This window comes from Vespa crabro, chromosome 11 (genome assembly GCF_910589235.1).
Source record: "Vespa crabro chromosome 11, iyVesCrab1.2, whole genome shotgun sequence".
Lineage (NCBI taxonomy): Eukaryota > Metazoa > Arthropoda > Insecta > Hymenoptera > Vespidae > Vespa > Vespa crabro.
This window is the reverse complement of record NC_060965.1, coordinates 4,657,743-4,681,816: the sequence shown is the minus strand read 5'-3', so window position 1 is coordinate 4,681,816 and position 24,074 is coordinate 4,657,743. Positions and strand designations below refer to the sequence as shown.

Sequence of the window (24,074 nt, the reverse complement as noted above, 5' to 3'; positions counted from 1 at the left end):
ACCCACGCATATGCCCGTCGACAAATGCGTATGTTTTTTCTGTCATTAAGAAAGAATATTTCTCCACATCAAGTGCGGAAAGATTCTCAAACATCCGTATAAAAATTTAATCCTTCGATGATGAATTTTGGCTTTGGACGATGATCTTAGCTAATAGGTTGGCCCATCGATGATAGAACACTCCATGTTAATGGAATATTAATGAAAAGAAATTAATGAAAAGAAATCGATTCGTTAATGAGAACTCCGCCTATCGATGATAATTAGATCCTTCGGCCAAAAATCTGAATGAATTTAGAAGATGTTATAAAACGTGTGCACGCATTAGGATAAAAAGAGCTCGTTTCTTCTCTTCTGAAATAAAGTGCCCGCCCAAGGGCCCATCCAAGGGCCCACACCCAAGATCCCCCACCCTAGAAAAACTAGAGTAATTAATCTAGAACAATAAATCTAGAATAATTGTCTAAACTATTACATGTAGCCATTTCGTTCGATAGTACAGGTATTATATTATATTCTTTTATTATATATTATTATATTACATAAGATTCTTTTATACTGCGATTACTACCGAACTAGGTCTTACCACGTATAAATTGTTGTCTGAAGGCCCACGAACTGAGTAAAACTCTATTTTAAAAACTTCTAATTCCTGGAGTGACATGAGCTTAGCAAGAATTTAGATCTCAAAGTTAATTGAAGATATTAACGTTTAAATATTAATAAAATAATTTTATTTATTAATTATACTTTCCTGAATTTGCGATTTATATTTCTCGAAAGATTAAATTGAATTTATTTTATATCGATTGTATCTTACGATCTTTATAATGTTAGTAAAAATGTTCTATTATTTAAATGTTAGTAAAATAATCTTATTTATTAATGATTCCTATTCGAATTTAAACTTGTGCCTTAAATATGTGCATGATCGATTTTATTTCGATATTATTGCAAGGTCTACTTCTTTTATGTATAAATTTTAAAATCATCGTTTCTTTAATCTGCGTTTATCACGTATAAATGTATGTTCCCGTAAATGTAATTTCGTACGTGCTTTACGGAATGTAATATTTTTTAATTATTATCTCATCGTACTCCAAGTGCATCGTTGCATTGTTTAAATAATTATTAAGTGATCGTATCTATAAGATGATTAAATGTAGCGATACGGAAAGAGTCTATTTCGACGTTTATTCCTTGGAGTGCGAAAGAAGACTGACGTGATAACTAGCATGATCCTTCCAATGTTCTTTCTTGTTGACATTAAACAATCGACCAGACCGAAAGAAATTTATTCTATATCGATCGCATCTTAAGAACTATACGACGCTTTACGGAATGTAATATTGTTTAATTATTATCTCCTCGTACTCCAAATGCATTTAAATAATTATAAAATAATCGTATCTATAAAATGATTAAATGTAACGGTACGGAGTGTCTATTTCGACGTTTATTGATATAAAGAGCGTACTTCGATGTTTATTCCTCGGAGTACGAAAGGAGACTGACGTAATAGTCCGCATTCGCCTTCCAATGGTCCTTCTTGTTGGCATTATCGAACGACAAAGGTTGGAAAAAAATTATTCTATCTAACGCGTCTTAAGAGTTATACGACACTTTAAGAAATGTAATATTGATATGATCGTATATTATATCGATAATATATGGATTAATTCTCATATTGAAATTAATAATTCTGTTATATTTTTATTAAAAAAAAAAAAAAACATAATTATATTATAATTGAATTTAAAATATATTATAGCAATTGTTTATAATCAGATGCACGGAAAAGATATTTCCCGCTTGTTTCAATGTATTTCCGTTATATAGCAGTAGTAATAATGTCAATAGCGACGTCTAGCGACAAATTTTAGATGTAGTACTATGTTCTTGCAAAAATGTTAGACGTAAATAAAAAAAAGAAACAGCAAAATAAACGAAAAAATATTACTTTAGTATTTGACGAGAATAAAAGACGGTAAGTATACGTTCAATGAAATACATGTATATAAAAATTCTTTAAAGTTATTATTTTATATCAAGGTTAATAATATTTGAAAATATTTTTAGACAATTTTTAGGAGGTTTTCATAAGCGCAAAGTTCAACGACAAAAGAAAGCTCAAGAGGAGTTACAAAAGCAACTGAAAGAAGAAAAAAAAAGAATAAAACAAGATGTATGTTTTTTCTATCATACTGTGTATTTAGACCGTTATTTATGACTTTGAAAATTCTTGAATAATATTTATACTTTTTAGGCACGTGAACGTTACAAAAAATTATTATCAAATCGTGATGTACCAGAACTTGAGAAGTTATTGTCAGAACAAGAATTCGAAACAGAAAATCATATGGTTAGCATTTTAGAAATGGATATTGATTCATTATATGAAAAGAATAAATGTATTGGAATAAACAAAGTAATTGACAATAAGAAAGAATCTGAAAGGGAAGAAAATCTAGAAGCTGATGGGAAATCTACAGCAGAAATTTCTATACAGGGAATGGAAGATAAAAATATTGAATCAGCAAAGGATTTAAAACGAGCTATTAAACAAGCTGCACTAAAAGAAGTAAAAAAAAGTAAAGCATTCCAACAAAAAAATAGATTAGAACATAACAAGAATAAAAGGCAAAGCATTAAAAAGAAGAAAAAACAACAGAAAATATTAAAAAAGCGAGAAGGGAAATTTAAAAAGAAAGTGAAGCACTAATATTTTTATTGTTGTGTACTTTATTTTTTTGTATAAATATTGTTTTTAATTATAGGAAAAATATTTTTAATGCAACTTTAATAAAAATACATAATAATACTTTTGATTTACTTCTACTTTATTTTTTTCCAACAGAAGGGCAGATATCTTTATTAAGACATTCTTTACACTTAGGAAAACGAGGTAAACAAATCTCCTGTCCAAACCCAACAAGGAGATGATTTATTTCATTCCAAAGATCTTTAGGCAACCATTCTTCCAGTTCTTTTCTAGTTTCTTCCGGTGTTTTTGTTGGTTTTTTTACCCAATTAAGTCTATTACAAATACGATGTACATGTGTATCTACACCAATACCACTTATTTCATCCCATGCTATTTGCATACAAATGTGTGCCATCTTTGGTCCTACTCCAGGTAACTCGCACAATTCTTTTATAGTCTTTGGAATATCACCGTTATATTTATCCATTAAAATAACAGAAGTTCTTTTGATATATTCAGCTTTTCTCTGAAAATAATTATATATCTTATAGAAATAAAGTAGCATCTCAATATTACATTGAAATTAATCCTCACAAATATCACTATCAAAAATATTACGTTTGCAAATCCAACTGGTTGTATAAGTTTTACAAGGACATCATTAGGTGTAGCTATTATAGTACTTGGTATACAACCATAAGAAATTAAACGTTTCATAGCTGCATGTGTTATTTGATCTTTAGTTTGACTGCTTAACATCAATGCTAACAAACATTGATATCTAAAAATTGAATCAGTAGCATTTGGATCCGGACATTTATGACAGCCCATCTCATCTACTGGTGCAGTTTTATATTTTCGCATTTCTTGTATATTTTCTAACATACGTTTCCAATTGGATGGTATCCAACTAGATGTATTTTCTACTTTTTCAAGTTGTTCATCCTTTTCTTTATTTATTTTTGCCATAAGAAATTCTTTATCACTTTCACCTTTTCGTTCAATTTCATTTAATTCTTCATATTCTATTTTTAACGGTACACTTCGTTTTTTGGTAACTCTTTTGCTCTTTGATTTTTTTGATTCATTAATCGCTTCTGACACAATTTCATCATCAGTTTTATTTTGAATTTCCATTGAGTTATCGTTTTTGACATGATCTGCCATAGACGAATGATCATTTTTCTGATCAAAATAAGGTGATTCTTTTGATAATGTTACATCATTAATTCGTTGACTAGATCTCAAAGATCTCGACGTCGACAAAGCTGTTAATTTCAATTTTTTATTCATTTTCCACAGTATTTCGCGCCATAAATGCATCTACTAAATGAACATAAATATCGTCTTGCAGCATAGTAATTCTTTAGCGAGGATACCCCCTCCCTTTCATTACAAAGTCTAGATGGCGCAAAAGTAAACTTTTAATTATGTTTACATATTTCTATTTGTATCTGAATTAAAAAAATATGTCATAGAATTGTAATAAAGAAAATGACTCAATCGAAAGAAGTAGCAGAAGAATTGTACGAGTGTTATATAAAAACTGCTACAAATATAGTTTTATATTTTCGTAAGTTATTATATTTTTTTAAGCTTTGTCTTAATTTATATAATTTATTAGTATAGGTTAAAAATTTGCAGAAGATAGAGAGAAGATAATTGATGATTTGAAAGATGTGGTACAAAAGAACTGTGAAATAGATATTAAATTAAGTATGATTCAAGAAATAAAGGAAGATATCTTAAATCAGTATAATGATAGTAAAATTACAGAGAAAAGTATACAGAAAATTATCAAGGTAAATTATTATATTATATATTAAATTTAAAGTATATAATACAGTTGAAAAATTGTGTTGTATAATACTAGGATTATGAGAAAGCTGTATCTAAAATGAATATTAATGTATCCACAAATGAAAGACTATTGGAATTTGATAGACAATTGGAAGCATTATTGAGCGGTAAGCAAATAATGTAAAACAAAGAAATGACATTATAAACATTATTTTTAATATTTTATGCTTTTACCGTGAGCAGATGTAAACAAAAATCAGGATTCTGAAAAAAGCAACAATGATGAAGAATTACAATTGTCAGGTTCCATAAATATAATAGATCCTATTTCAAAAATGAGAATAAAAGATCCAATGAAAAATATATGTGGACATACTTATGATCGTGAAACTATCATGGCTTTGTTAAAAGTAAATAGGAAAACAAGGCAAGTATTGCATACAAAATATAACAATGAAGGATTTAATGGTTTAGAAGTGGTAGAAAAAGTGAATCTTTTCTTACTTTGTTTATACACACACACACACACACACGTCTATTTTGAGCTTTGTACAAATTAAAAAATTTTGTGTAGATGTCCCATGGTTGGATGCAAGAATAAGGAGTATATAGACATAGCCAATCTTCAAACAGATGTTGTAATGAAAGCATATCTTCAAAGGAATCCTGTTTAATATTGACATTAAATTATTTTTCCAGATTTATTGGAAGTGTGAATATTATAAATATAAAGAAATCACAAATATTTTGGTATATTCATATTTATACTCGTATATTATATAAATACAGTTGGTATACCTACAAAGTTAAAGAAAGATATATATCTTTAATTAAATCTGAGTTTTTTTTTGTAACGAATATAAAATTTTTGCCGAATTTAAAAATAAAAGAAAGACTTGTTAATTAATTTATTAATGAAACATATGTTCCTAAAGGTGTTTATTTCATTTTAAGCATTAATGTGTACATAAAATAGTGTAGGAATGGGTATTATGAAACATAATACAAAAAAATTTTTTAAATGTGCTTAATATTACGATTGCATTGTATCCAGACAGTATTTAAATAAAATATTATCAATTCTTTTAATGGCCTTATAAAATTAAGCAATTCAGAATACTTTTGAATAAAGTATGGAAAAAAATTTATTTTATTTCTTGTAACATATAATTATAATAATTCAATAATACTACATGTTTTTATATTATAAATTACATAAAAAATAATTTATTACACAAATAATTCTAAAAAATAAATGTAAATAAAGTAATTGAAATAACTATGTCCAATCAGCAAAAACATACTTTTCCTTTGTAGATTTTTACTATTATAAGTAAATTAAAAGGAAAGGATAATACATATAAAATTCAGAATATATGATGTCATGGGATATATCCAGACATTTTATTCATTTTTCACATAATTAATTAAATTGGCATGAGCATTTAAATTGACTATTTTATTACTTTCTTATTATAAATTAAAATATAATATATAATGTTTATCATTTCACGAAGTATAATCTATGCATTCCCCTTTGTACACACATATTCTTTATTGATAAGAAATAATGTTGAATAAATTGGAAATGGGAATCATAATAAAACTAAGTCAATAAAGGAAGTATTATCTACCAAACACAAGAATAATATACAGTAGTTAAAAAAACGTATTAATATAGTATATAAAATGTAAAGAAATATACATATATTAATAACAACAACAATATAATAAAAAAATGCATGCATATCTTATACACAAATTAATTACTATACAGTGCCTTCTGTATAATGTTATCTAAAATATGTAAATAAAAGTATAATTATTGAAGAAATTATACATTTTTAGATTAAAAATAAAGCCATTTTTGAAATTTTAGAAAACTTAAAATAAAACTATAATAAGAAATTTAGAAAAATAGAAAAATAGAAATATAAAAGAATATAGAATATAATAAAAAGGATTAGAAATATAGAAAAAGAAATATAATGTATCATATAGAAAACATTTTGTTTTTTAATTAATATTTGAATATAAAACTAATAACTTAAATATAATTTCAAAAAATACTTTATGCAGAATATTAATAAGAATAAAAATTATAAAATTATAAATACAATATGTATGAAGAATTTACATAATAAGTACTTTCGTATTTTCTTCATTTTGTGCCTTGCATCAAAATTATTATATTTCAAATAAATATTGTATGTGTCACTCTCGTTTATGTACTATAAATTAAAAAACACAAAACACAATTATTTGTAAATCAATTGTGCTGTTTATTATTAACAAACAATCAAATATATTAGAATATTGTCTTTCACACTTTTTCAAATTATTATATATATGATATTATGAATTATTTGACTTTTTGCAGTCTATGTGTTTTTTTATTTATCTATAACGTCTGGATCCAATGCAGATAAGAAATCATTAACAGTAATGGACGGAGTAGAGGAATGTGCAGGCAATAGCAAAGAAATATATACTAAACATTATGAAAGACTCTAAAAATGAGATCTCACATCATTACTTGTATGACGTATATTGATATAGACTTGTATAACTAAAAGTTCTAGACTGTGAAAATAGATGATATAGCCAATTAATATTAGATATGAACTTACAACTTGATGTTATTTATATAATGATTCTCATCATTGTGGGTAGATAGAGATTTAAAAACAAGATTTTCTTCTCTTGTAAGAAAATGTAAGCATTTAGTTTCTGATAAGTACTATCAGATTTATAAAAGTAAAGCAATGTTCACTTCAGGTCACTCTATTGCATTCAGTGTGGTGAATGAATGTACTCAACCTGGAATCTGGTTAGCAGCACTATTAGGGTCAACAGTAAGCGTTGTAGATGTATTAGGATCCAACATTAGAGTAAGGGTCTCCTCTTCTTGATCGGAAAGTGGTGCTACTAGCGTCTCATGTATATTTGCTTCTTTTAACTTCAGCTGACTCGGCAACTCCGTAAGTACTGGCCCGTACTGCGAAGTGGAACCCACCAGCAAGTCAGTCGATGGATTCAAACCGCCCAACATCTTTCCTCATAGCAACGCGTAAGTAAGATAAGAAAACGAACATACGAAACAAAGATGGTGCCCGGTAAAAAAACTCAAGTAAAACGAACATTTTCTTTAGATTGTTCTCACCTGACCACTACCTCCTGTAATTCCACTCCGTGGTGATTTGCTGCGTTGGAAGAATCGAAGCCATGCCCAAGCTATAGACAATAATATTCCAACAAACATCATGACTGCTCCTATTGCTACAGATCCTCTTGAAGTTTCTTCGACATTCTCCGTTGCTAGAAGAGTTGAATGCGTTGATGACTCCTGCTTTACCTATGATCAATGTTAAAGCAATTTTATATATTTGATCACAAGAAGTTGTTTTTTTTAAATGCTGCGAAGGATACTGGTCAATAAATCCCGCTATCATTCGTGTTATCTCCATACTCACCACTGGTATTACCTTATCAGTGGGAGCAATCCTTTATCACGAAGCAGCGAGGAAGATACTCTGAGGTATGAGAATGTCATTTAAAAGACGGATGAACACGAGAGAGTGAGAAACAGAGAATGAAAGGAAGAGAATGATAAGAAGAAGCAAATTCTAGAAAATTATTAATCACCTCCGTAGTTCGCTGATTAATGTCGTCGGATGAGACCAGACTCACGAGCATTGTGGTGAGTCCAACGACGAAGAAGGACAATCCAACTGATACTAACGTCCATTCTAGCCATTTTCTAGAATTAATCTTATGCCTTGATGCAATTCTCCAAAAACCACTTCTTATTCCACCTGCACTACCGGTACCGTCACCTCCACTATCATACGTATATCCTACGGTGGTAGGTTGATAGACCGCACCACTATCTGGCATTTCTTCTTTTCAGAAATACACGATTTCTTTTTACACTTTTTTTTTATGTGACCAGGCCAAACCAATAATCACTGAAAGATATCACTTGGGCAAGCTGTATAAAGATTACAATCACCACAATCGTAAACTACCTAAGAGGAATATTCGATAAGATTGGAAAATTCTATAAAAGTTGTTTCACACGTGCGATTGCAACACCCTCACGTATCTTTAAGTACCAACTAAACTGTCCCCACTTATTCTGTCGATTTAATTCCAATTTATATTTCTGTAATATTTACCTTCCTATATTATGTTTAATGTTATCTTCAAAATATCAAAGTGATTCCTTCTGTTAATTGAAAAATATTCGCCAATTGTAAAGCTATATGACATATCAAAATTGATTAACTTCATTACATCTATTATATGATTGGTTGATGAAATTTATATACTTTTATCATTGATTGAAATTTAGATATAATATTTACGTGGTGTAAAATCTGTAAATCGATTTATTATATATATTTCACGAAAAAATGTTCTAGATTTGGAAATAAATTTTATTCATTCATTATTTAAAACGATCATTGTCATTTTTTATATATGTACATATTAGTTTTTCTTCTTTTCTTTCTTTTATATTTATTCTTTTTTAATTCTTTGTTATCATGAATACTTTTCCATCATACATTATTCATATTTTGATAATAATTATAATATATTCTTATATTACTGGTGCTGCTTAAAATTAAATTCATGAATGTTTTCAAGGTTTTATCATTTTGAATAACAAATTAAAAAATCCCCTCTCTATTTACGCTGTAAAAGTGAAGTTGGTATAGTTTACATTCGTGATAGATGTAGAAAAGTTTAGTTCGAAAAAGATTCTCGAAGAACACGATGGCACCAGGACTTAGTAAACACACATTTAAATATGCTTTAGTTGGAACCGTAACGATTAGTACTTTAGTATGGTTGTTAAAAAAAAAAGGAAGGAAACATTCTGCAAAATCCAGGTAATTAATTGATAATATTACAAATATCTTAATTGTGCTTAGTAAGAGATTTGTTTCATTTGTAGAAATGTGTGGTCTACTAATGAAATACAATATATCATCAAAGAGGTAATCTTTTGGCAATTATATATATATATATATATATACAATTATTTATATATATATATATAAAAGAAAGAAAATACAAATAATGAAGTATTTAATTTTATAGAAAAAATCAAAAGGGCCAAAAGTACAAGTTGACAAAGTATTTTTGCAAGAGTTATATAAACTCCTGACTATTGGCATTCCTGGAATATTATCAACTGAATTTCTTTTTTTATTGCTTATCGCAGGTTCTTTAACTGCTAGAACCATATGTGATCTTTGGCTGATAAATATGAGCACTCTTATTGAAACGTATTAATTATTTTTTATAAATTTTTCCAATGATTTTTTTTCAGTAATAGAAGATATTTTTTTTAGATCAATTATCACTATGAATTTTAATTTATTCAAGAAACTTCTGTTAAAATTTGTCATTATATTACCTAGTGTAAGTAACTAACTGATTCTTGATATATTTTTTATATTTAGGTTGTCCAACAATCTTACGTTTGTTGAAAAGAATTATTATGTATTTTAATATAATTTTATTTAATTAGGTAGCAATTGTGACCAACATTATGAAATATAGTATAAACGAAATGAAATTAAGGTTGCGCACAAATCTAACACATTATTTAATGAATCAATATCTTAAGTAAGTTTTATTATCATTTTCAATTATTTATTACAATTGATAATTAGTTTTAAATGATATGTCATTGTACAAAGTTAAAAGTTAGAATAATTATTCAAATCTGATATTGATTATTATTCTTTGGATTGGGAATCGATTACAATACATAATCAATTTCTTATGAAATGATATTGTGAATACAATACATATTCAAATTTATGCTTTCAAGGAGAATTATAAAATAAATATTATTTTTTTTTAATATTAGATATTGATAACATATATTTTTTATTTGCAGGGGCTTTACATATTATAAAATGAATAATTTAGATGCTCGCATTGCAAATCCAGATCAACTATTAACAACTGATATAGATAAATTTTGCGAAAGTTTTACAGACTTATATGGAAATATAATGAAGCCACTTTTTGACATTATTGTATATGCCTCCAAACTCACCACTAATCTAAGTGGACAAGTATATTAATATATTATAATATTTATACCATATTTATGCATTGTTCAATTCTATAGACTTAAAGAAACGTGCTTTTTATTCTCCTTGCTTATTTGATATTTTTTATTTTTGTTTTTGTTTTCTTTTTTTCTCTTTTTATAGACACCACTTTTGTTGACTTCATATCTACTGGTAGCTGGTACTTGTATAACCACCTTGAGAAGGCCAGTGGCACAAATGACTATGAAAGAACAGCAGTTAGAAGGTGAATATCGACATATCAATTCACGCTTAATAACGAATTCGGAAGAAATAGCATTTTACCAAGGAAATAATAGAGAGAAATTAACTTTGCTAACTAGTTTTCACAAATTGGTAAGTTAAAAAAAAAATTTATATGGCAATATTACTATTTATATAGCAATATACACATTTATAATATTATTATTTATATAACAATATACATAGTTATTCTGTTTCAGATTACACATCTTCGTAAATTTTTGGAATTCAAATTTTTAATAGGGATACTGGACAATTTCATTGGAAGATGTAAATTAATAAATAAACAAGACATATATATCTAATAAAAATAATATTTGTTAAAAATTTGTTTCTTTTTTCAGATTTGGCAATGGTAGTTGGATTTTATGCCGTGAGTATACCATTCTTTAAAAAAGATCATGCCGTTCTTTCAGGCTCCTCTGAACATCGATTTAAACATTATTATACATATGGAAGAATGCTGGTAAAATTTGCAGAAGCAATAGGTGTATTCATATTAGCAAGCAGAGAGATAACAAGATTAGCAGGTTTCACAGCAAGAGTTACAGAAATAAAAAATGTACTGAATGAGTTGAATTCAGGAAAATATGTTAGAACAATGATCACAGACTTGAATGATGATTCAAAAGTTCATCCAGGTGCAGGAAAGATTGTTGCAAAAGATAATATTATACGATTCGAACATGTTCCACTTGTAACGCCAAATGGAGACGTTCTTATTAAAGAATTGACATTCGAAGTTCAATCTGGCAAGAATGTAATAGTTTGTGGTCCAAACGGTTGTGGGAAAAGCTCTTTGTTCAGAATTCTTGGAGAGGTGAATATCTTTCATCTTTATTTTATTTATTGTACATTATCTAATAAGCCAATAATTTTTAATTGTATATTTCTCTTTTATATTGAATCAGTTGTGGCCTGTTTGGGGTGGTACAGTTACAAAACCACCACGTGGAAAATTATTTTATATACCACAACGTCCTTACATGACATTGGGTACTTTAAGAGACCAAGTTATCTATCCTCATACTAAAGCAGAAATGGTCAGACGTGGACAAATGAGCGACGAAGATTTGCAGAATTTTTTAAATTTAGTACAATTAAGTCATCTTTTGAAAAGAAATTTTCAAGAAGATTCTGAAAATCAAGGATGGGATGCTGTAGGCGATTGGATGGATATTTTATCAGGAGGTGAAAAGCAACGTATTGCGGTAAATAATTTAATTAAATATTGTATCATCAAATAGATGAACTTACATGTAAGATATCTCTACTACTTAGTGAATCTTAATATATTTATAGATGGCTAGATTGTTTTACCACAAACCGCAATTTGCAATATTAGATGAATGTACAAGTGCTGTTAGCGTCGACGTCGAAGACTCTATGTATTCTTATTGTAAAGATGCAAATATTACTTTATTTACTGTTTCTCATAGACGATCTCTTTGGAAACATCACGAGGTAACGAACGAATTGTTTTCCACCAGTTGTCATTATTTACAACACAGACAATTATTTATGTATTTTTAAAAAATAATTAATTATTAATAATGAATTTGGTCTATTCGATTGCAGTTTTACCTACAAATGGATGGTAGAGGAGGATACGAATTTGGAGAAATTAAATCAGATACAGAGAAGTTTGGATCATAAATATTTTTATTCTTTCTTAAACAATATTATTTGGTGAAATATACGATTATATTAAATGGCAATCATAAACATAACAGAAATAATGAAAACAAATGAAATGACGAGCAAAAGAATACATAATATTTTATTAAAATACCAAATTTATATAGATCTCTTTGTTTTCAAAAGAATTCAATATGTAAGCAAAAATACCATAAACATTATTTCTACGTGTATACGTGTATAATCAAAACTATTAAGAATAGCTTTTATATATTTTTCTATCCGACTTTTTATAGTTTGTGCTTATAAGTATGTAAATATAATACGAATACTCTCTTGTTCTTCCAGTTTTACCACAAACTTATAAAAAAGCATTATTGTATTGTATATAGTTGAAAGTTATATCGTAATAATACATCGTTGGAAAATGATATATTTGCTTTGTGATTAAGTACACCGTATCAACTTATTTCATATAAAAGAAATTTAACAAATATATCAAATAAACTAATGAATAAAAATATTTAGCCGAAGAATTGTCGTGGAACATATTCTGTAAATGTCGTGTGTATATATGCACAACTTTATCTCTGTATGAAATATTTGATGCGATAGCAATCTGTAATTATTCTATGTATATCGTTTTATATTAATGTTATTAAAAATATACTTTTAAAGAATGAAAGAGAGAGAGAGAGAGAGAGAGAGAGAGAGAGAAAGAGAGAGAGAGCGATATACTGAATTATGTACAAAGATTGTAACAAATAAGGTGAAAGGATAATTTCTTAAAAAGGATTTTCAAAAATAAATAAAAAAATATTATAACGAATATCTCGCAATAAAGAATAAATAAATCAATCTTTTTTATTGGCATTATAAACGTACAATAACATAGGAAATGTGCGATGTGTCGATAATATAGAAAGAAAAATATTATTTCGTTTAAATTTAGCGGGCTCATTTAGATTCAGCGCCATCATTGCACACGTCACAATTAGTTCGGAAAAGTTCGGCCACGTCCGGATATTTCACAGGAGCTCCAGGGTTTTCGTTGCTCGGTCGGCAGCAGTTGCGGGCAGTTGTAGGCATTTAACGAAGGAGGACGGCCGTTTGGTGAGGAGAATGAACACGTGAGGTCGGAAAAGGAGAGAGAGAGGTAGAGAGAGAGATAGATAGATAGATAAGAGCAAATAAAAGTGGGTGAGAGGAAGAAGAGAAGATAGAAGAAGGGGCGGAAGGAGGAAGCGAAGGTAGTTTGAGCGTCTATCACGTATGTTCGTATCACCATTCTACGTACCGGCGACAAAACGAAGAAGAAAATTAGTATTCCGTTTGGTGAAAATTTTAAGGACGTCGAAAGATCGCGAAGAGCAACGTACAACGGTTGATTATTTTCGTAATATCGATCGAGAAACTTTTCACCTTTGCATGCATTCCCAATACCCTTTCTCTTCGTTTTCTTTCTATAATCAGTAGTTCCGTTGACCGATTCGACCGATTCTATATCTTTGTCATTGGAGTTCCTCTTAACGTGTTTCGATTGGATTGAAAAAAATAAAAGATTTCAACGAATTCCTGGGAAAAAGGAAAAGGAGAAGGGGAGAGAGAGAGAGAGGAGGAGGAGGAGGAGAAGGAAGAGAAAAACGCTTTAGTGGGATCGATAGATCGAGCGTAGGGGCTACAACACTGTGACTCGCGATCGTGGGTGTGGGTGTTGGGTGCGAGTGTGCTTTCCCAGCCGCGTGTGCCTGCTTAGGTGCGTGCGTGCGTGCGTGCGTGAGTGCGTGCGTGTGTGTGTGCGTGAAGAGAAGAGGAGGCGACGCGTGAAGACGAGGACGACAACAACAACGAAGACGAGGACGACGGCGGCGACGGCAGCGGCAGCGGCGGCAACGACGACGACGGCGGCGGCGGCGACAACGAGGAGGACAACCACGACGACGATCAAGACGACTACTACTACTATTAAAGGTGGGACAAAGCGAGCAGTATCTGCTTCGAAAGGAAGAAAAAGGAAGAAAAGCGTACACCTTTTTAGAAGAGGGATCGCACGTTTTTGCAGGAGCCGACGGGATGGAAGGTAGTTCTCAGCCACCGCCGTCGTCATCGGATATAATGATGGGAAAGGAGAACGAGGAAGAATCAAAGATATGTAGAAACGTCGAAAAGTCTGCTGCTGCCGCCGCCGCCGCCGCCGCCGCTGCTGCTGCAGCTGCCGCCTTGGTGGTGACCTCCTCTTCTGTCTCGTCCTCCTTCTCGTCCTCCACCTCGTCCTCCACCTCTTCTTCCTCTTCCGTCTCGTCTTCGTCACTATCCTCCGCCTCTTCTACCTTCTCCTCGTCTTCATCTTCTTGCTTCTCCTCCTCTTCCTCCTCCTCCTCTTCCTCCTCCTCATCCTCTTCCATATCCTACTGGTCAAATTCACCTGATGCAACGTTACCGAACGAACCGGACTATCGTGGCCGGGCTTCAAATCTAAGATCTAATTCTTCTTCCCCGATCCCAACCACATCTCCGTCCCCGCCAGGGTGTGGCTGCGTCGCGGCCGCAGCCGTCGAACCCGACGAGATCACGATCAGCATCACCCCGACAACTGGTGGACAATTTGATCTTACGGTCGATCGTTCCGAAACTATCGAAAATCTTAAGAAGATCATTTCAAAGAGACTCAAGGTCGCTAAAGAACGCATCTGTTTGTTGCACCTCGAGAGGTGAGTACAACTCGTAGAAGTTATGCCAATCAAATATAATTAAATATATTCTATGAGATTTTCAACGTTTTCGTTTCTTATGGTATTATCAAAAAGGAAAGAAGATTTTTATCGAGCGAATGACGAATTTTATTTAAAGTACGAAGTATTATCCTCGCGGATGATTTATACGATCCTCAAACAGTTAATTTGAACATGCTTTTTTTTAAACGGACTAAAATTAGTCCGTTGTTATGAAATAATTAACGAATGTATATTTCTTTTTTATTTCTTATTCTTCCCCCTGCCCTTTACTAAAAAAAATGTTTAGTTAGAAAAAAAAAAGAATAAAACCATTGTAAAACTTCGAACTACAAGGTATTAATTAATATCTATATTTAATACATATGTAAGACATTTATTATCATTGAAAGATTTTAAACCCGAAGCGAAAGGAAAGAAAAAAGAAAGAAAGGAAATGCGTAGATAATTTCTATTTTTCTCTCTTTCATTTACAATCTAAAAGAGCTTCGACCATTTTCGTCGTCTTTCTCTTCTTTTTTTTTTTCCTTTCCTTTCGAAAAGAATAAAAGAATTTTCTTGGGTGATGGCGACGGTGATCGGCGGTAGTGGTGAGGACAAAGCTTAAGAATGTGTTGTACACGTGTATGTATATGAAATCATCATTTGAATATAAGAAAGAGATCGTTCGGCGAAACCGTGTAAAAGAAAGAGAGGTTTCATGAAAGAAGGAAAGAAAGAGAAACCGTTGTTGACCCGTACAAGAGAATGCTTGAGCTCGCGGAATAGTCACCGGTGTATGTGGTGCGCTTTCGGACGTAGTGCGGCCACGATCGAGTAGGAGAAATCTCTTTTGAGAGAACGAGCAAGAGAGAGAGAGAGAGAGGAGGTGGATGAGGTGAAGGGGGAAATGAAAAAAGAAGGAAAGAAAAGAGATATATAGAGGGAGTACGTGTGCGCGCTTCGTAGGCGTCGTGGGGGCCGTCGCTCTCCATGGATCCTCCTGTGGCGCGTGTATGCACAAGAAAGAAAGAAAGAAAGAAAGAAAGATAGATAGATACACTACTACCACATGATATAAAGAAAGATAGGGAGGGAGGGAGACAGAAAAACAGAGAGAGAGAAAGAGATAAGAGGCTAGAGATAGAAAGAGACAGAAGTAGTGGTGGTGGTGCAGTAGGTAGAATACCTCGATAAATTGCGTTCTCTAGAGCGAAACGATGACAGCCATCTACGACGTGCGTTCTCGCGCGTGCACGCGGGGGAAGAGGAAGGAAACGAGTGTGTGTGAGAAAGAGAGAGAAAGAGAGAGGAGAGAAAGACAGCGAGCTCGGTCGCGAGGGCGACCGAGTGGAAGAATTCACGAGAGGGTAGGAGTAAGAAGAAAAAAAACAAGCGGTCGGTCAGAGAACGTAGGACAGAGAGCGGTTATTCCCGTACACGGATTCATCGACGACGATGTTTTTCGTCTCTTTCGTCTTCTTTTAGAAGATTCTCTATTCCGTATTTCGCCTTGAATTATCTATCTTTTAAATGTGATATTGGTCGGACGAGGTCACGAACGATTCTTCCATAAAATTGATTAAATTAAAACAATTGTAAAGATTATAGAGAAAAAAAAAGAAGAATTAAGAAAAAAAATAAATAAAAGAATTTTTTTTTTTTTTTTTTTTTTTTTTTTTTTTTTTTTTTTTTTTTAAGGTTACGCGTGGAGAACTATATTTTTGATATTTGACATTTGATATTTTTAAATAACAGGTTGTGTTCTATTCTTTTCGTTAGTTTCTCTTCTATTGTTTGAGCCAATTTTCAAGGAATATATAATGTACAGGTATAGAGAAACACCAATCAGAGAAGCGTTCCTGTAAAACGTGCGAACAACGTCCAATAATTAACAAAGCTCGTTAGCCAATTGTTTTTAAGCTTTATGAAAATTCAAATTTGGCGCGGAACAAGAGAGAGAATGAGATGGAGGGGTAACAGAGAGGATGAATTGAAAACAAACGAAGTAACATCGTACGTGATTTTTTACATACATATATGCTCGCGTGCGTTCAGGGTCGCACGAGTTTGGTTTTCCCCTTCTTTCTCTCTCTTTCTCTCTCTCTTCCTCCCTCTTTCCCTCTCTCTCTCTCTCTCTCTCTCTCTCTCTCTCTATTTGAGACACGACTGCGTGTACGTATATACGCGTGCTTCTCCCCGCCAGCCCTTCGTCGTCCCCTGTACGCGACGACCTCGTGTGCGCATGCGCCTTATGGAAGAACGAGCTTGGACCAACGGGTCTCTTCTTGGCCTTTCCCGTCTCTTTTGGTTGCTTCTTGTCGTGGTCTCTTAGTCTACGTTTTCGTTACAAAGGAATGGGGGAAAAAAAAAAGAAACAAACAAATCTATTTCGCCTTATCTCTTCTGATTCCATGAAATACTTATTCAGAAATAAGATTTTCGATAAGACACTTCCAAAATTGCTTATGATGATTTGCAAATTATTATAATTATTCTATGAAGAATTAGCTCTCGAGCTTTGATGAAAATAAAACGTAGTAATGATGTTTACTTAAAAAATGAAGGTATTATTAACGAAATAAAATTGAGCCAAACGTTTAGGTTAAACGTTTTATACGAAAATAGTAAAAGTTTTAAATCAGCTACGATTGATTATTTTTATTTTGACTTTTCATTTAACGACCCGATTGATTTATCGTCCATTTGTCGATATTCATGTTATTATTTTTCTTTACGATATATTTCAACGGTTTTATGAATCGATATCATATCGTTTCATGTTTAGGTAAACGCAATACGTACTTTGAGCTACCGATACGTTTGATCACACGTGTCCTCTTCTTCCAAGTTTCTTATCATTGGGAACTTTGAGACCATGAAATTATACTCTTTTTCTTATTTTATTATATCAATATGACATAGCATCTTTGTAATTATAAGGGAGAAGTTTGTATAGTCGAAGATATCTTGCGTTTATCTAATCCGAAACTTCGTCTTCTTCTACACATTTGAATTAACTTCGTATTAATTATTATATAATTTATTTAAAAACTTGTACAAATAATTGTAAATAAATGTTTAATGAATAAATGTTGAATAAAGAATACGTATTGGTACAGGAAAGATTATTCTTTTCTAAAATTTTTGTTATAGACAGCTACGCGATGGAACTCTTGAGGAAAATCGTTTGCAAGATGGAAGTAGACTCACATTATTGCCAAGTGTGGAAACAGGATTATTGGTAAGTTTCCTTCAATGTTTAGATTTGCGAGAATTAATGATGCTTCTATAATATATGTGCATAAAATATTAGAAATCAGATAGATGATGTAAATTAAAAACGATGATGTAAAAATGTTAATTATTATAATTTCTTGCAATTTTAAACCGTTTTTTATCAATAAAAAGGAAATATCATCTCCGAAGAGTATTAATTAAAAGAGTATAAATTATTTATGTTACTTCAAACTGATAAAGAAACAGAGAATAAAAACACTCGGGTTAAAGTGTTTAATATAGTTTCTTAAAGCGTATATACAAATCAAGTTATACCAAATACGCGATAGCCGTCAATGTGAGAAAGAAGTCCGTTAGGTGTGCCGAGGGATGACTAGACGAGCCATCGAGGGTCTCTGAGCTTCGATGCGACGAGGTTTCCTTCCTTCTGCAGGTCTTCTTGTTTTCATCTTCTGCCGTTGCTTTGTTTCATCGATTCGTTCGATCATCTTTCTTTTATTCGATCCTCATCCTTTCCCTTCTATATCGATTTGAATTATCTTCTTTTTTATTTTCTCTATGGACCCTATGAAAAATTGTAAATGGATAAAATGATATATGTGAATATTGCGGAGAAAGGACATATGTGAAACGTTTGATAACATTAAAAAAAACATATTTGTTTTTTAGGCACAACGCCCAGAGCAAAGCGTAATGCAAGCATTGGAGAGTTTAAATGACTCGCAGGTGAACGACTTCTTGTCTGGAAAGGCACCTCTAAATCTGACGATGCGGTTGGGCGATCACATGATGCTGATTCAACTGCAGTTATCGACGGTGAGAGTGCCTTTACCAGGTAGCAATCAAACGAACGGCAGCGGTACTACTAGCTTGACCGTCGGCGGAAACAACGGCGGTGGAAACGGACCGAATCTTTCGACGAATCACGTTTCGCCCTCACTTCAAAGTAGGCGATCAACGGTGTTGGCGGCACGTTCTACAGCGAGTTCTACGGCGAAACTTCAACGAGGAAGCGCAGCAGCCCGTACGTCCTCCCTCGTAAGCCGTTTGGCATCGGCTTTACATGCTGCGGCGAGCTGCAGCACAAGTTTATCGACAGCGACCAAAACGACAAGTTCAGTCTGTTCCAGTCGCGCTACCACTGCGTTTTCGGCTACCAACTGTTCGAGTATGTGCCAGTCTCGACTTCTCTATCATCATCATCGTTACCACAATCATCATCATCATCATCACCACCACCATCACCGCCATCATTCGAGGTATAAGCCAACTTGTACCTCATCCTGTACTTCTCCCTCCCCTTCAACGTCCTCCCCCTCTTCTTTTTCTTTTTCCTCTTCTTCTTCTTCCTCCTCTTCCTCCTCCTCTCTACCCTCATCTCTCGCCTCATCCTCATCTCTCTCCTCACCCTCCGGCACCATCTCCTCTTCTTCAACCACCTGCTCCACTACTACTGCCGCCGCCGCCGCCGCCGCAGCCGCAGCCGCAGCCGCTGCTGCTGCCGCTGCCACTAACGCTGCCACTGCCGCCGCCACCGCTGCAGCCGCCGCCGCTGCTGCTGCTGCTGCTACTGCTGCCGCTGTTGCTACCACTACTACTACTACTACCTCATCCTCGACCATTTCCATCGACCATTTGCAACAATCTACCTCCATCAATTACACTTGCTCTGAGTCAACCTCCTCGTCGTACGACTCTACGACGCCAGCGAGCAAAAAGCTTTGCACCGCTCATCACGTGCATCAATCGACGCTCGAAACATCGAAGAGAAACGGAGAGGATGGCACGGATATAACGACGCAGACTTCTCCTCTACCCTCCCTCATGGACAAAAGTGCCAAGCTCGCCCTAGACACCCGAGCGTTAGCCGAGGCATCCCGTAATTTGACGCAGAAACTGAAGCAGCTCTCCTCTGAGGTATTCACCTCGCGGGTCGACCTCGCAGAGGTATACATTATTACCGATGCCAGTTCTCCCTGTGTATACTTATAATATTTATATTTATATGGTACTATATATGAATTATTAAAAGAGCTTCAATTTATCAATCAATTATAGTTTTTATTATAGCTTTTTTAAACTTTATCTTGGATCTTATTTTGAAAAGGCATGCTCTAGAGTATAATATTTTTAATATCTTATATTTAACTTCAATATTTTAATTTTTTTAATTTAAAAGACAAGAAAACGTTGAGATTAATCATTACTTTAACTTGTGTTATATGTAGGAAAATGCGAGACACAGGCAAGGAGCGATGATAGAGAGTATGCATCATCATGGGAAGGGAGTATATTCTGGAACCTTCAGTGGGACCATTAATCCAGCGCTTCAGGATCGACATGGTCGTCCCAAACGAGATATTAGTACTATTATTCATATTTTAAATGATTTGTTATGCGCTACACCTGCCGCTACAGCAGGACATTATAGGCATCATCATAGGCATTCGAATAGCCGTCAACAATGTCCTTCTTCATCTAATGGAGCACCAACTTCAGGAACTGGAACTTCTGTTGGTGTAGGCTGTCATGATTCAAACACATCAGGACATTCTTTGGGTATGTGAAATGAAGTATTTAAAGAAAACAAAATATTTGTCAATTTAAGCACAGGTATATATATATATATATATATGTTGTACATATATACACCGTGTGATTTTATATTTCATTGTGTAGAAGAATTATCGAAAGAAAACGAAGCTACTAAAGGAAAAATGCGGCGTCTGCGTTTAGTCATGGAACAACGTCGTACTAAAAGAAAAGCTAGACGGGAAGCACGTGCAGCACCGCATGCTCCACAGTGGGCTGCTATGACACCCGATCCTATTTCAAATCATGATGCAAGTGCTACAACAGCATCTGCTTCGAGCAACTCCAATACGGCTGAATCGCAAAACGAACCGGAACTTCAACCGTGTAGTCCCGAACCAGTTGTTGCTTGAATTTATTATTATTATTATTCTTTTTATTATTATTATTATTAATTATTATTATTATTATTCAAATTCATCCTATAATATTAGTACTTTTGGTTAAATAAGTATAACGAGCCTCGTTGGATATATCACACTGATTTATTACTGTAGGTGTTGGAGCCCTGATTGATTGTTAATTTGAAGCGTCATGTACATATGTATCTATTAAGTTTTGCAAACGAGTTAACTCGTTATTTCTAAAATACGATTTTTATAAATAACGAGATGACATATTGGATATTGTTATGTAGCTCGCGGATTTAAATGATTATCTATGTTTTTTTACACTTTTTATATAAGATCGAGAAAACACATCACGATTGATGTATTTGCACTTTGCTATTGTTACGTTAGTTTCAAGGCGAATGCACAAACAGTCAAATCGTTCGATCTTTTGTTTCTTTTTTCTTTTCTCTCTTTCTTTCTTTCTTTCTTTTTTAGAAATTTAATATGTTTATTATTATTAAATTGTAACGAGAGAGAAAATTGGGAGTACTCAGGACTCGACTGTAGTTGACAATAATTGTATCTTGCTGATTGATAAGTCAGTGTGAGACCAGTATACACTCGATCATGTCAATAACACGAGAACGATCGATTTATAAAAAAGAAATGTTGTAAGATTTTATTGAAAATGGGATGGTATTTCAGCTAGAATGTTGTCGCCGGTAGAGAGACTAAATACTTCTTGGATAATGGAAAAAAAAAAGAAAACTATATTCGCATCATTTTAATCGTTATTATCAGAGTTACTACTCCATGATGTGTACGCGTATGATTATACTTTTACTATTGGCATATAGAGAAGTTTTGTATGACGGAAGAATGAAATTTCCTACGTAAGTATAAACAATATACGCGCTGAGAGTAACTGTTTCAAAAGCAATATATCGTCAAGACTTCGTTGAAAATAGAAATCTTGCAAAACGAAAGACACTCGTTATAGCGTGACTTTTTATTATGTATATTTCAATTCAAAGAAACAACTTCAAAAGCCAATTTGTATTTTCAGAAGACATTTACAAATTGTTTCTATCTTTAATCGCAATAATTTGTAAGTAGGATATATAAGCACTATTTTAACGTCACTTTCGTTTATTCTTTCAAATATATTTTATTTAATTAGAAAAATCATATCAGCCAATTATAATATTGCATACGAATGATTAATTTAAATATTTACAGAAACATCAGTAATATAACTATTTCATATAATCCGAAGAGAAAGAGAAAGAGAAAGAGAGAGAGAGCGAGAGAGAGAGAGAGAGAGAGAGAGAGAGAGAGAGAGAGAGAAAGAGAAAGAGAGAGTCAGTCAGTCCAATCGAGCACTTAAAATGGCATTAAATTACTGTGCATATGTGGTGGTTAGATCGAGCCATTTCTCTATAACACCGAGTCACGCGCGTTATTACTCTTTCTAAGGATCATTCGTGCATTGTATTATTCAATGTATGATTGAAATAATACGTGATCCTATAGTTACAATAAGATGATCCTAAATGCATGGTCCTAATGCTACTTTGTTTAATTTGTTTACGTTTGTTAGGTACTAAATAGTATATCATCTACTGATAGTATATTGTGTTAGATTACTTAGGGAAAAAAAAGAAAAGTTATATTATAATTATTACTATTATATTATCATTATTATTACTACTACTATTACAGTTTTACACAAACTGGCTCAATACTGTAACATAAAATTATTCAACTTTATCGAGTACCAAAATAAACGAAATTGCTTGATAAGTTAAAATAATGTTTAACTATCATGCCTTCTTAAATTTCTATCTCGATCGTATCTAATATTTCCTAATGAGTTAAATTGTTTAATAATTTTGTTTTATTTTACTAATTCAGTGATTACGATGTTCGAAATATATACTATTTAAAATGTTCAAAAACTTTAACAAAATATTTAAAATGAAAAAGACCGTTGTAAATGCTATGTCGATAATATAGAAATTTATATTTTGATTTTAACGTTTGAAATTAAATAATTTTTTTTGAAGATATCAGATTATTTATTTTAACAAATTAATTATGATTTTTTCTTTTTTAATAAATTTATTTAGTAAACAACTGAATTTAATCATATCATACTATATTGATCTTTAGTACCTCCTATCGAGTATTATGAGAACTAAATGATTCCTTACCAAATAACACGCATGTATTTATAAAAATAATTGAAAAAATATATTAAAATGCTTCACACACAATAGAAAATTTTAATTTTTTCATTTAGCTAATAAATATTTTTATAATAAATAATATTACATAATAGCAAATAACGTGACTTAATGACACGAAATAATACTTTGAACTAATATACCATACTAGAGTTAAACATAATAATTGAAAAATTACACTATTTTGATATCTAATACCTTAGAACTTAAGACGTCTTTATAGATGTCTTCAAGATGATTATGATTTTCAAGAAGATTATGAAAAATTTGGAATTCGCTTGTTATTATATACTCATGTTATTTAGGTTTCTCATTATTCTAATATATGAATTAAATATTTAGGGACAATGAAGAATTTTATCAAGTATCATGGTTTGATATGCTATGAAAGAATTCACAAGTACGTACGTAGTTCCTCAAATTTTTCAATTAATTAAATCTTTGATCATTATATT

General features: G+C 32.2%; 6 protein-coding genes and 1 long non-coding RNA gene across 12 annotated transcripts; 4 read left to right on the top strand and 3 right to left on the bottom strand.

The window, feature by feature from the left end:
- The first annotated feature begins 1,827 nt into the window (after positions 1–1,827).
- On the top strand, positions 1,828–2,722 carry LOC124427824 (nucleolar protein 12). Its single transcript, XM_046971165.1, has 3 exons — positions 1,828–1,987; positions 2,080–2,185; positions 2,267–2,722. Exons 1-3 carry the CDS (start codon positions 1,908–1,910, stop codon positions 2,720–2,722), a joined length of 642 nt encoding a protein of 213 aa, XP_046827121.1. The 5' UTR covers positions 1,828–1,907.
- A 97-nt stretch (positions 2,723–2,819) lies between these two features.
- LOC124428039 (endonuclease III-like protein 1) lies at positions 2,820–4,062 on the bottom strand. The gene is made up of 2 exons (XM_046971613.1): positions 3,323–4,062; positions 2,820–3,230 (listed from the first exon to the last, which is right to left on the bottom strand). Exons 1-2 carry the CDS (start codon positions 4,025–4,027, stop codon positions 2,841–2,843), a joined length of 1,095 nt encoding a protein of 364 aa, XP_046827569.1. The 5' UTR covers positions 4,028–4,062; the 3' UTR covers positions 2,820–2,840.
- Positions 4,063–4,135: 73 nt separating this feature from the next.
- On the top strand, positions 4,136–5,249 carry LOC124428040. Of its 3 annotated transcripts, XM_046971615.1 has the most exons (5): positions 4,136–4,277; positions 4,349–4,506; positions 4,578–4,671; positions 4,748–4,931; positions 5,079–5,249. In XM_046971615.1, exons 1-5 carry the CDS (start codon positions 4,199–4,201, stop codon positions 5,176–5,178), a joined length of 615 nt encoding a protein of 204 aa, XP_046827571.1. In that variant the 5' UTR covers positions 4,136–4,198; the 3' UTR covers positions 5,179–5,249. The 3 variants fall into 3 exon arrangements, with proteins under 3 accessions (XP_046827571.1, XP_046827570.1, XP_046827573.1); XM_046971614.1 differs by having other exon boundaries at positions 4,748–5,249; XM_046971617.1 differs by having other exon boundaries at positions 4,151–4,277; positions 4,334–4,506; positions 4,748–5,249.
- Positions 5,250–7,036: 1,787 nt separating this feature from the next.
- On the bottom strand, positions 7,037–8,565 carry LOC124428267. 2 transcript variants are annotated; one of them, XM_046972167.1, is made up of 3 exons: positions 8,150–8,565; positions 7,668–7,859; positions 7,037–7,556 (listed from the first exon to the last, which is right to left on the bottom strand). In XM_046972167.1, exons 1-3 carry the CDS (start codon positions 8,399–8,401, stop codon positions 7,320–7,322), a joined length of 681 nt encoding a protein of 226 aa, XP_046828123.1. In that variant the 5' UTR covers positions 8,402–8,565; the 3' UTR covers positions 7,037–7,319. The 2 variants fall into 2 exon arrangements, with proteins under 2 accessions (XP_046828123.1, XP_046828124.1); XM_046972168.1 differs by having other exon boundaries at positions 7,037–7,502.
- Positions 8,566–9,030: 465 nt separating this feature from the next.
- LOC124428265 (ATP-binding cassette sub-family D member 3) lies at positions 9,031–13,327 on the top strand. The gene is made up of 12 exons (XM_046972161.1): positions 9,031–9,399; positions 9,465–9,507; positions 9,611–9,798; positions 9,865–9,934; positions 10,044–10,141; positions 10,419–10,599; positions 10,741–10,953; positions 11,061–11,130; positions 11,205–11,680; positions 11,772–12,071; positions 12,163–12,324; positions 12,439–13,327. Exons 1-12 carry the CDS (start codon positions 9,284–9,286, stop codon positions 12,514–12,516), a joined length of 1,995 nt encoding a protein of 664 aa, XP_046828117.1. The 5' UTR covers positions 9,031–9,283; the 3' UTR covers positions 12,517–13,327.
- A 203-nt stretch (positions 13,328–13,530) lies between these two features.
- LOC124428263 (midnolin-like) lies at positions 13,531–23,217 on the top strand. Of its 3 annotated transcripts, none has more exons than XM_046972158.1 (6): positions 13,531–14,469; positions 14,561–15,209; positions 18,366–18,453; positions 19,119–20,396; positions 20,678–21,008; positions 21,129–23,217. In XM_046972158.1, exons 2-6 carry the CDS (start codon positions 14,572–14,574, stop codon positions 21,392–21,394), a joined length of 2,601 nt encoding a protein of 866 aa, XP_046828114.1. In that variant the 5' UTR covers positions 13,531–14,469; positions 14,561–14,571; the 3' UTR covers positions 21,395–23,217. The 3 variants fall into 3 exon arrangements, with proteins under 3 accessions (XP_046828114.1, XP_046828116.1, XP_046828115.1); XM_046972160.1 differs by having other exon boundaries at positions 13,532–15,209; positions 19,119–19,473; positions 19,570–20,396; XM_046972159.1 differs by having other exon boundaries at positions 13,538–15,209; positions 19,119–20,366.
- Positions 18,708–19,345, bottom strand: LOC124428268. Its single transcript, XR_006943117.1, has 2 exons — positions 19,204–19,345; positions 18,708–19,014 (listed from the first exon to the last, which is right to left on the bottom strand). It is a non-coding gene; the product is annotated as an uncharacterized LOC124428268 (long non-coding RNA).
- Positions 23,218–24,074: the final 857 nt, after the last annotated feature.

What these genes read in the sequence shown, in the direction of transcription:
- LOC124427824 (XM_046971165.1), top strand. Translation starts at nt 1,908, where the DNA reads ATGTTAGACGTAAATAAAAAAAAGAAACAGCAAAATAAACGAAAAAAT. An exon ending in TTTGACGAGAATAAAAGACG is followed by an intron (nt 1,988 to 2,079) that starts GTAAGTATACGT and finishes AAATATTTTTAG; the next exon opens with ACAATTTTTAGGAGGTTTTC. An exon ending in AAAAAAGAATAAAACAAGAT is followed by an intron (nt 2,186 to 2,266) that starts GTATGTTTTTTC and finishes TATACTTTTTAG; the next exon opens with GCACGTGAACGTTACAAAAA.
- LOC124428039 (XM_046971613.1), bottom strand. Translation starts at nt 4,027, where the DNA reads ATGCATTTATGGCGCGAAATACTGTGGAAAATGAATAAAAAATTGAAA. An exon ending in AACCAGTTGGATTTGCAAAC is followed by an intron (nt 3,231 to 3,322) that starts GTAATATTTTTG and finishes AATTATTTTCAG; the next exon opens with AGAAAAGCTGAATATATCAA.
- LOC124428040 (XM_046971614.1), top strand. Translation starts at nt 4,199, where the DNA reads ATGACTCAATCGAAAGAAGTAGCAGAAGAATTGTACGAGTGTTATATA. An exon ending in AAATATAGTTTTATATTTTC is followed by an intron (nt 4,278 to 4,348) that starts GTAAGTTATTAT and finishes AAAAATTTGCAG; the next exon opens with AAGATAGAGAGAAGATAATT. An exon ending in ATTGGAAGCATTATTGAGCG is followed by an intron (nt 4,672 to 4,747) that starts GTAAGCAAATAA and finishes TACCGTGAGCAG; the next exon opens with ATGTAAACAAAAATCAGGAT.
- LOC124428267 (XM_046972167.1), bottom strand. Translation starts at nt 8,401, where the DNA reads ATGCCAGATAGTGGTGCGGTCTATCAACCTACCACCGTAGGATATACG. An exon ending in TTAATCAGCGAACTACGGAG is followed by an intron (nt 7,860 to 8,149) that starts GTGATTAATAAT and finishes CATTGATCATAG; the next exon opens with GTAAAGCAGGAGTCATCAAC. An exon ending in TTACAGGAGGTAGTGGTCAG is followed by an intron (nt 7,557 to 7,667) that starts GTGAGAACAATC and finishes CTATGAGGAAAG; the next exon opens with ATGTTGGGCGGTTTGAATCC.
- LOC124428265 (XM_046972161.1), top strand. Translation starts at nt 9,284, where the DNA reads ATGGCACCAGGACTTAGTAAACACACATTTAAATATGCTTTAGTTGGA. An exon ending in TGTTCAGAATTCTTGGAGAG is followed by an intron (nt 11,681 to 11,771) that starts GTGAATATCTTT and finishes ATATTGAATCAG; the next exon opens with TTGTGGCCTGTTTGGGGTGG. An exon ending in CTCTTTGGAAACATCACGAG is followed by an intron (nt 12,325 to 12,438) that starts GTAACGAACGAA and finishes ATTCGATTGCAG; the next exon opens with TTTTACCTACAAATGGATGG.
- LOC124428263 (XM_046972158.1), top strand. Translation starts at nt 14,572, where the DNA reads ATGGAAGGTAGTTCTCAGCCACCGCCGTCGTCATCGGATATAATGATG. An exon ending in TGTTTGTTGCACCTCGAGAG is followed by an intron (nt 15,210 to 18,365) that starts GTGAGTACAACT and finishes TTTTTGTTATAG; the next exon opens with ACAGCTACGCGATGGAACTC. An exon ending in CGCGGGTCGACCTCGCAGAG is followed by an intron (nt 20,397 to 20,677) that starts GTATACATTATT and finishes TGTTATATGTAG; the next exon opens with GAAAATGCGAGACACAGGCA.